At 46.7% G+C, this 10,661-nt stretch overlaps 1 protein-coding gene across 1 annotated transcript; it reads right to left on the reverse strand.

Moving 5' to 3' along the window:
* Window positions 1-678: 678 nt before the first annotated feature.
* On the reverse strand, window positions 679-2,622 carry LOC119285209 (very-long-chain 3-oxoacyl-CoA reductase 1-like). The gene is made up of 4 exons (XM_037564440.1): window positions 2,202-2,622; window positions 1,789-2,077; window positions 1,597-1,666; window positions 679-1,360 (listed from the first exon to the last, which is right to left on the reverse strand). The coding sequence occupies exons 1-4, from the start codon at window positions 2,542-2,544 to the stop codon at window positions 1,052-1,054; spliced, it is 1,011 nt and encodes a 336-aa protein (XP_037420337.1). The 5' UTR covers window positions 2,545-2,622; the 3' UTR covers window positions 679-1,051.
* Window positions 2,623-10,661: the final 8,039 nt, after the last annotated feature.

Consider the following 10,661-nt stretch of genomic DNA (forward strand, 5'->3'; position numbering starts at 1 on the left):
CCATTGTAAAAGGCGAGTGGGCGCTCGATGCTGGTTGCGGAGGTCCGGCAATGCCTGTGTGCCGGCCAAAGAAGAACCATGGCAATGGCGGGGAAGCAGAACAAGGAGGAAGAAGAGGCGGATTGGAAGAAAATGGGACCGAGATGGATTTTGGATGGGGCAGGATGGTCAGATGCGGCCGTGGCAGCGGTTCAGACTTTTGCAAAGCCCCTATTTGTCTTCGTTTTGCGGGAAAGAATGCATCCAGATCGCTCGGCGGACCATTACAACTCTGCATCGATGACACAATATATCCGGACCATGCTGTCCGAACATATGTAGACGGCTTAAGGATCTATGTTGAAGATGCCCTAGAGGATCCGGACCGCCTTCGATTTTTCCAACAAGTACGTACGTCGGACGACCGGCTCAACCTCTTCTCTGAACGGAAGTTCTCAAAAACATCGCAAGCTCCTCTCTCCTTTTGTTCTTTGGAGCTTTGGGACAATAGGGGAGCCCCCTACTGACTACTTCCTTCGTTCCTAAATATTTGTCTTTTTAGACATTTCAAATGACTACTACATACAGATGTATGTAGACATATTTTAAAGTATAGATTCATTCATTTTATTTCGTGTGTAGTCAGTTGTTCAAATGACTAGAAAGACAAGTATTTAGGAACGGAGGGAATATTAAATTAAGACACCAGACGAGTACAAAGGAATTATATGTATAGTTGGGGTGGGGTGGGAGTAGAGGAGCACACTAGGTGACTAGATTACACATTAAACCGAGGCCACAAATGTCCTAATAATGTCCTAATGGCAAGCTCCTCTCTCCTTGCCATTGCCCCGGTGGTGCATGTCTACAACTGGCATCAAGCTCGGGCTTTCCATGCAGCAAATGAGGTTTTGCAACTGAGCTGGGAAAGTGGGACGTACTTCTTTAATAACGAAATCTAGGGTAACATATGTAGTAAGAAACAGATTCGTGATGTCTGATACTCATATTTTTCCGATAGAATAACTGGCATGCATTACAATCCAGAGAGTTTCGAAACAATGCAGAGCGCCTACTCAATGGATGGTATCCCATGTCCATGCGGCCTGCACGCTGACGCCCTCGGCGATCTCGCGCTCCGGAGCATCTTTCTGTGCCGCAGGTTCTCGCGCAGGCAGAACCAGTCTTGCACGCCGCCTGGCACGGCGGCCAAATACCACCCCAGGAGCCGGTGCCTGAGGTTGGGCACGCAGAGCGGGCCGCCCTTGCCGATCCAGCCCACAGCCGCGCGCGCGTACGTGTCGGCTGTGGGCACCAACGCCGACGACCGCCAGGCCGCGGCGAAGCCGGAAGCCATCGTAGTCGACACGAAGAACGGCGCCTGCACGAGATTACACGACCTCTTTTACTGCTCGTAAAAACGGTCGTAGTACCATACCATACGTGCATTGAATTGATTCCACTGCACCCCACTTGCATAGTTGCATCTTGCAAGCCAAGAACGCGTGCATGTGCATTTAATCCAACCCCACGACGTTCCGATGGAACCGTTTCTGGAGCCGGTGAGAAATTCAGATCGGTTGAAATTAAGTACGTAGTACTACTACGTCTACGTACCTGGCATTGGACATCTATCCCCTTGCTTTTGTACTCAACGTAAAGGCTCCTGGAGAACTGAGCGACGTACCTGCTCGATCGAAATGCACCAATTTTTAACATGTGAAAACGCAAGTCACTCTCACTTACGAACATAGAGCGAGTTGGAGTTGGAGACTAAGATTTGATGCATGCTTCATCACACGTACGTACCTTTTGGTGGCGGAATACATGGTGTGGAGGGGGAAGGAGTTGATGCCCTCGGACGACGCCGATCCCATGTTGACGATGGCGCCCCTGCCCCGCCGCAGCATCCCGGGCAGCACCGCGGCGGTCACCTCCGTCACCGCCCACAGGTTCACGCGAATCATCCTCACCCACGCCTCCACGTCGGCCTCATGCAGGAACACCGCACCCGGCTTCGCTATCCCGGCGTTGTTCACCAGAATCCCCACGTCCAGCTTCTTCACGGCATCCCGGAGCCGCCGCAACGCCTCGTCACCTGCATGCATGCATGCCACCGGTCGATGACAGACGGCGGTAATCAAGTTCAAGTGTTTGTTTCTATGCGCTCCTGGTCCTATATCATGCGTTAAGTCATGCTTGAGTAGATGCATGCATGATACCTTTAGGAGTGGAGACGAGCGAGAGGTCGAATACCACGGCCATGGTCTGCACGGCGTGGCGAGACATGATCGTGCCGGAGACTTCGTGGAGATTGGCGGCGTCGAGGTCAACCAGAACAAGGTTGAGGCCCCGGCGTGCGAGCTCCAGGGCGACGGACCGGCCGATGCCAGACGTCGGGCCGGTGACGACGGCCCACGTGCCGTAGCGCAGGCGGAGGTCCTCGGGCCGGCGCAGGCAGTGCGTGAGGTAGACGAGGAGGCGGGGCAAGAATGCCGAGACGTATAGCGCGCCGAGGGAGGCCAGCCAGAGGAACCATGCCGGCGCTTGCTGGAGGTAAGCCATTCTCGACTCGCTTGTCTCCTCACCCTCGTTGATGCTAGTGTTATAGCAGTAGCTACTGTCCGTGTATAGATGACTGTCCTAGTCATGAAGGCACGCTAGCTACCAGCCTTCAATTTGTTCGAATAGCAAGCAAGAAGCCCCATTTCGGTGATCATGGATGCCGGTCTAGCTACTTTCTCGTTCCCGGTTAATGCAGTGTGGTTGGGCCTTTCAAATCAATGATAGAGGAGTCCAACAAGATTTTTCAGCAATAACATCCAGTTCAGTTCGGCATGGCTATGTGCTCTTGTAGACACATGGTCACAGGCGTGTAGAGCTTGGTCTCCGAAGATCACCTCAGCGGCAATTTGTAACAACAGTAGGGAAATTGAGAAGACGAAAATATTTGTTTCAAGCATTAGGCTATCAGTTACGACTTCATGATTCACGCGCCCAACTAGCAAGTCTTTATTATGTTTGGTGGAACAGAAGGCTGCAAAATGGGTGAATGGTACTACGTACCCATAAATGTATCGACAACTAGTGACGAACAGTGCCCGCGGAATGGGCAATGCATCGTGCATGGCGCTGCATGGAGAACAGATTCGTGGTCAAATTCAGCTCCGAAGGGGATTGAAAACATGTAAGAACAGCGGGCGGTGATCACTTGCTTCCATGTGGTGCTTCTCCGGGACGACGGTACATCCAGCCCACTTCTTGATCTCAAATTGTTATGCCAAAAAGGAAACAATTCAAGTATGATGATTACACAGAAAACCGGTAGAGCCCTTGATAGGGTTGCTCACGGGACGAAGCACGCATAGAGAATCAGGATAAGGTATACAATGGACGAGGTTTACCTAGGTTTAGGTTCTCATGGTGGAGGTAATACCTAGACCCGGGCATGGACAACCCGGCCCGACGACCAGCCCGAAAAACCCGGTGTCCGTGTCCTAGACTAGGGGTACTTACCACGTCGGTCCGCCACTTGTGGGCCGGACTGAGGACACGTCAATAGCTGATGAATGGGCCATGCACGCCCTGTCCCTTGGCATAATCAAGATGAAAATCTCCAAAGACTTGGCGTACGCTTCAAGGCGTGTAACTATCGGCATGTTTAACCCTAGATTGTAACCGACCATGTGTAAACCCTAGATACCCCCGGTGCCTATACAAGACGTAGGGTTTAGTCCGTAGAGGCACGATTACAAGGTTTAGAGCTTAGAACTTCTTCATATGATCTCGAGGTAGATCATACTATGCTCTGTACCCCATCACAATCAATATATCAGAGTGGGTCGTAGGGTTTTACCTTCTCAAAAGGGCCCAAACCTGGGGTTAAATATCATGTCCCTACTTTCCCTGCTACCATCGTGCTTAGATCACCAGCTTGGGACCGCCTACCCAAGATCCGCCAGTTTTAGCATCGACACCCGGCCTGAGCCGGGCCTGGCTTGTCGTTCGTGCCGGGCTCAGGCCTTGTTTTACAGCCCAAAAGGTAGTTCGGGTCGGGCTCGGGCTTGCACGTGTGTACACTAGAAAACAACGATTGGGCCGGGCTTCGGGCTTCATTTCATGCAGGCCCTGGACTTGAAAACAGTGTACTTCGGGCTTTGGGCTTCAAGTCGGGGTCGAGCTTGAGAACGGAAGGTCGGGCTTTTACATGCCCGGCACAGCCCTGCCCGGTGTTTTGCCCGGGTTTAGTAATACCCTACATCTTGCATGTTTGATTGTATTGATAGGTGTCTCGTATGAGATCATGTCGATAGATTAGATGTTGACTTGGCAGGCCCCTACCTCCCCTTATATAGGTGAACAAGGGGTAGTGTTACATGGACCCAAGTCAGTTTGCATTGTAGAGTCCTACTAGATCTAGTAGTATTTGTCTTGGAGTACAAGTTGAGCCTCTTGATGGGCCAACTTCCCGACCTGATTGGCCGACTTCCAAGGAGGTTGGATACACCCGATTTGTTACGTCGTTAGTAGCCCCTGATGCCCCACAAGTGTAGGGGGCAATTGTAGATCTTTTACGTAAAAGTATCGATCCCATGAGGAGCTGACGGAAATGATAAGTGCAAAAAATAGCAAGGATTCAATTCCAATGCTAAATGGTGTGACATTGTTGTGATTTGTGATGGTGAAACGGTAACTGTATGTGAGTATCAGCAAAATATAAAAGAGTGCAACAAGTGGCCCAATCCCTAGTAATGTTAAGGATAAGTCGGTTATGTTACATACTCCCTCCGTTCCATAATGTAGTGCATATAAATTTTATCAAAAGTCAAACTTTACAAACTTTGACCATATTTATAGAGAAAAATAGGTACATCTAGAGTATTAAATACATATTGTTGGATACATCATGAGTTATATTTTCATAATATACATGTTTTATATTGTAGATATATATAGATAGTTTTTTTATAAACTTGGTCAAAGTTTGCTAAGTTTGATTTTGGAAAAAAATGCACTACATTGCGGAATGGGGAGTATGATGAAACGTTCTTGAGGATTACGGGATAATCACATAGTTGTCAACTCCATGCACAGCTTGCATTGATTATTGTTGGGTATTCAGTTTTGCAGGGATAAAGCCTAAATTTATGTGTTGCAAGCCCATTGAATCACACATACTTATGATTGTACTCTTAGCGAGCAAGCTGCAACAACTAAGATTTACTAAGGTAAACACCCAACCATAGGCATATCTTTTTCGAGGGTCCTTATTCACCCCTCATGTCATAACTTGCAAACTTATGAATTGGTGATTTCTATCACTCGGCCTCACATCGTAAACTTATTATAACACAATGCTCTCCTCTAGGCGCATATAGGTGAGGTGTTATGCAGTCGATGTTCACACAACACCTGCCTATTGCCCGACTCTGACGACGACCAGGTCCTTCACGAGGTCTCTTGCCGGTTGTTGACCTTCCTGAAGGCGGGCACCCGTCGTCGCAAGAACGAGAAGGCATCGCTGAAGGGGATCGAGGTGTCCGAGCAGGGCGTGGCTGAGAAAGTGGCAGCCGCCGCCAAAGCCCGTCGCCTCGCTACATAGCAGGTCCCGTCACGAGACGTCTCGCCGGGGTCCCATGCTCCTCGTACTCCTTCGACAGTAGGTCCTCCGGCTCTGACAGACCCCTACGTCGTCTTCCCTCGCCCCCTATGTCGTTTTCCCATGTAGTACCCTCGACCCGGAGATGATAAGGGGAAGAGCAAGGCAAAGCGGTGAATCATTGTTGGAAATATGCCCTAGAGGCAATAATAAAAGTATTATTATTATATTTCCTTGTTCATGATAATTGTCTTTTATTCATGCTATAACTGTATTATCCGGAAATCGTAATACACGTGTGAATACATAGACCACAATATGTCCCTAGTGAGCCTCTAGTTGACTAGCTCGTTGTGATCAACAGATAGTCATGGTTTCCTGGCTATGGACATTGGATGTCGTTGATAACGGGATCACATCATTAGGAGAATGATGTGATGGACAAGACCCAATCCTAAGACTAGCACAAAAGATCGTGTAGTTCATTTGCTAGAGCTTTACCAATGTCAAGTATCTCTTCCTTCGACCATGAGAGCGTGTAACTCCTGGATACCGTAGGAGTGCTTTGGGTGTATCAAACGTCACAACGTAACTGGGTGACTATAAAGGTGCACTACAGGTATCTCCGAAAGTATCTTTTGTTTTATGCGGATCGAGACTGGGATTTGTCACTCCGTGTAAACGGAGAGGTATCTCTGGGCCCACTCGGTAGGACATCATCATATGCGCAATGTGACCAAGGAGTTGATCACGGGATGATGTGTTACGGAACGAGTAAAGTGACTTGCCGGTAACGAGATTGAACAAGGTATTGGATACCGACGATCGAATCTCGGGCAAGTAACATACCGATAGACAAAGGGAATTGAATACGGGATTGATTAAGTCCTTGACATCGTGGTTCATCCGATGAGATCATCGTGGAACATGTGGGAACCATCATGGGTATCCAGATCCCGCTGTTGGTTATTGACCGGAGAACGTCTCGGTCATGTCTACATGTCTCCCGAACCCGTAGGGTCTACACACTTAAGGTTCGATGACGCTAGGGTTATAAAGGAAGTTTGTATGTGGTTACCGAATGTTGTTCGGAGTCCCGGATGAGATCCCGGACGTCACGAGGAGTTCCGGAATGGTCCGGAGGTAAAGATTTATATATGGGAAGTCCTATTTTGGCCACCGGAAAATGTTCGGGATTTTTCAGTATTGTACCGGGAAGGTTCTAGAAGGTTCCGGAGTGGGGCCCACCTGCATGGGGGGACCCACATGGACGTGGGTAGTGGGGGCAAGGCCCCACACCCCTGGTCAAGGCGCACCAAGATCCCCCCTTAGAAGGAATAAGATCATATCCCGAAGGGATAAGATCAAGATCCCTAAAAAGGGGGGATAACAATCGGTGGGGAAGGAAATAATGAGATTTCTTTCCTCCCACCATGGCCAACGCCCCAATGGACTTGGAGGGCAAGAAACCAGCCCCTCCACCCCTATATATAGTGGGGAGGCGCATGGGAGCTATACACGAAGTTCTGGCGCAGCCCTCCCCCTCTCACAAGTACTCCTCCTCTCCCGCGGTGCTTGGCGAAGCCCTGCAGGATTGCCACGCTCCTCCACCACCACCACGCCGTTGTGCTGCTGCTGGATGGAGTCTTCCTCAACCTCTCCCTCTCTCCTTGCTGGATCAAGGCTTGGGAGACGTCACCGGGCTGTATGTGTGTTGAACGCGGAGGTGCCGTGCGTTCGGCACTTGATCATCGATGATTTGAATCACGACGAGTACGACTCCATCAACCCCGTTCACTTGAACGCTTCCGCTTAGCGATCTACAAGGGTATGTAGATGCACTCTCTTTCTACTCGTTGCTGGTCTCTCCATAGATAGATCTTGGTGACACGTAGGAAAATTTTGAATTTCTGCTACGTTCCCCAACAATCATGTCCTTAGCCTAGATGTCCTCATTCTTGGTTAGATTCGTAGTATATCTAGTTGTACGATGATGTATACTACACAACCTTCTTCTTGTAGATGTTGTTAGGCCTCCAAGTGCAGAGGTTTGTAGGAAAGTAGCAAATTTCCCTCAAGTGGATGACCTAAAGTTTATCAATCCGTGGGAGGCGTAGGATGAAGATGGTCTCTCTCAAGCAACCCTGCAATCAAATAAGAAAGAGTCTCTTGTGTCCCCAACACACCCAATACAATGATAAATTATATAGGTGCACAAGCTCGGCGAAGAGATGGTGATACAAGTGCAATATGGATGGTAGATAAAGGTTTTTGTAATCTGAAAATATAAAAACAGCAAGGTAACTAATGATAAAAGTGAGCACAAACGGTATTGCAATGCTAGGAAACAAGGCCTAGGGTTCATACTTTCACTAGTGCAAGTTCTCTCAACAATAATAACATAATTGGATCATATAACTATCCCTCAACATGCAATAAAGAGTCACTCCAAAGTCACTAATAGCGGAGAACAAACGAAAAGATTATGGTAGGGTACGAAACCACCTCAAATTTATCCTTTCTGATCGATCTATTCAAGAGTCTGTAGTAAAATAACATGAAGCTATTCTTTCCGTTCGATCTATCATAGAGTTCGTACTAGAATAACACCTTAAGACATAAATTAACCAAAACTCTAATGTCACCTAGATACTCCAATGTCACATCAAGTATCTGTGGGTATGATTGTACGATATGCATCACACAATCTCAGATCCATCTATTCAACCAACACAAAGAACTTCAAAGAGTGCCCCAAAGTTTCTACCGAAGAGTCAAGACGAAAATGTGTGCCAACCCCTATGCATAAGTTCATGAGGTCATGGAACTCGCAAGTTGATCACCAAAACATACATCAAGTGGATCACGTGATATCCCATTGTCACCATAGATAAGCACATGCAAGACATATATCAAGTGTTCTCAAATCCTTAAAGACTCAATCCGATAAGATAACTTCAAAGGGAAAACTCAATCCATTACAAGAGAGTAGAGGGGGAGAAACATCATAAGATCCAACTATAATAGCAAAGTTCGCGATACATCAAGATCGTACTACCTCAAGAACACGAGAGAGAGAGAGAGATCAAACACATAGCTACTGGTACATACCCTCAGCACCGAGGGTGAACTACTTCCTTCTCGTCATGGAGAGCGCCGGGATGATAAAGATGGCCACCGGAGAGGGATTCCCCCCTCCGGCAGGGTGGCAGAACGGGTCTAGATTGGTTTTCGATGGCTACGGAGGCTTCTGGCGGCGGAACTCCCGATCTATTCCGCTCCTCGATGTTTTTAGGGTATATGGACATATATAGGCGAAAGAAGTCGGTCAGGGGAGCCACGAGGGTGGGGGCGCGCCCAGGGGGGCAGGCGTGCCTCCCTGCCTCGTGGCCACCTCGAAGCTTCCCTGACGTCTACTCCAAGTCTCCTGGATTGCTTCCGTTCCAAAAATAACTCTCCCGAAGGTTTCATTCCGTTTGGACTCCGTTTGATATTCCTTTTCTTCAAAACATTAAAATAGGCAAGAAAACAACAATTTGGGCTGGGTCTCCTGTTAATAGGTTAGTCCCAAAAATAATATAAAAGTGTATAATAAAGCCCATAAACATCCAAAATAGATAATATAATAGCATTGAACGATCAAAAATTATATATACTTGGAGACGTATCAGCATCCCCAAGCTTAATTCCTGCTCGTCCTCGAGTAAGTAAATGATAAAAATAGAATTTTGATGTGGAGTGCTACCTAACATATTTATCCATGTAATTCTCTTTATTGTGGCAAGAATATTCAGATCCATAAGATTCAAGACAAAAGTTTAATATTGACATAAAAATAATAATACTTCAAGCATACTAACAAAGTAATCATGTCTTCTCAAAATAACATGGCCAAAGAAAGTTATCCCTACAAAATCATATAGTCTGGCTATGCTCTATCTTCATGACACAAAATATTTAAATCATGCACAACCCCGATGACAAGCCAAGCAATTGTTTCATACTTTTTATGTTCTCAAACTTTTTCAATCTTCACGCAATACATGAGCGTGAGCCATGGACATAGCACTATAGGTGGAATAGAATGGTGGTTGTGGAGAAGAAAAAAAGGAGAAAATAGTCTCACATCAACTAGGCATATCAACAGGCTATGGAGATGCCCATCAATAGATATCAATGTGAGTGAGTAGGGATTGCCATGCAACGGATGCACTAGAGCTATAAGTGTATGAAAGCTCAACAAAAGAAACTAAGTGGGTGTGCATCCAACCTGCTTGCTCATGAAGTCCTATAGCAATTTGAGGAAGCCCATCATTGGAATATACAAGCCAAGTTCTATAATGTAAGATTCCCACTAGTTTATGAAAGTGACAACATAGGAGACTCTCTATCATGAAGATCATGGTGCTACTTTGAAGCACAAGTGTGGAAAAAGGATAGTAACATTGTCCCTTCTCTCTTTTTCTCTCATTTTATTATTTGGGCCTTATTTCTTCTTCTTTTTTTATTTTTCATCCGGAGTCTCATCCCGACTTGTGGGGGAATCATAATCTCCATCATCCTTTCCTCACTGGGACAATGCTCTAATAATGATGATCATCACACTTCTTTTTACTTACAACTCAAGAATTACAACTCAATACTTAGAACAAAATATGACTTTATATAAATACCTCCGGCGGTGTACCGGGATGTGCAATGACTCATGAGTGACATGTATGAAAATATTATGAATGGTGGCTTTGCCACAAATACGATGTCAACTACATGATCATGCTAAGCAATATGACAATTATGGAGCGTGTCATAATAACGGAACGGTGGAAAGTTGCATGGCAATATATCTCGGAATGGTTATGTAAATGCCATAATAGGTAGGTATGATGTCTGTTTTGAGGAAGGTATATGGTGGGTTTATGGTACCGGCGAAAGTTGTGCGGTACTAGAGAGGCTAGTAATGGTGGAAGGGTGAGGGTGCGTATAATCCATGGACTCAACATTAGTCATAAAAAACTCACATACTTATTGCAAAAATCTATTAGTTATCGAAACAAAGTACTGCGCACATGCTCCTATGGGGATA

Source organism: Triticum dicoccoides, chromosome 4A (assembly GCF_002162155.2).
Source record: "Triticum dicoccoides isolate Atlit2015 ecotype Zavitan chromosome 4A, WEW_v2.0, whole genome shotgun sequence".
Taxonomy (NCBI): domain Eukaryota; kingdom Viridiplantae; phylum Streptophyta; class Magnoliopsida; order Poales; family Poaceae; genus Triticum; species Triticum dicoccoides.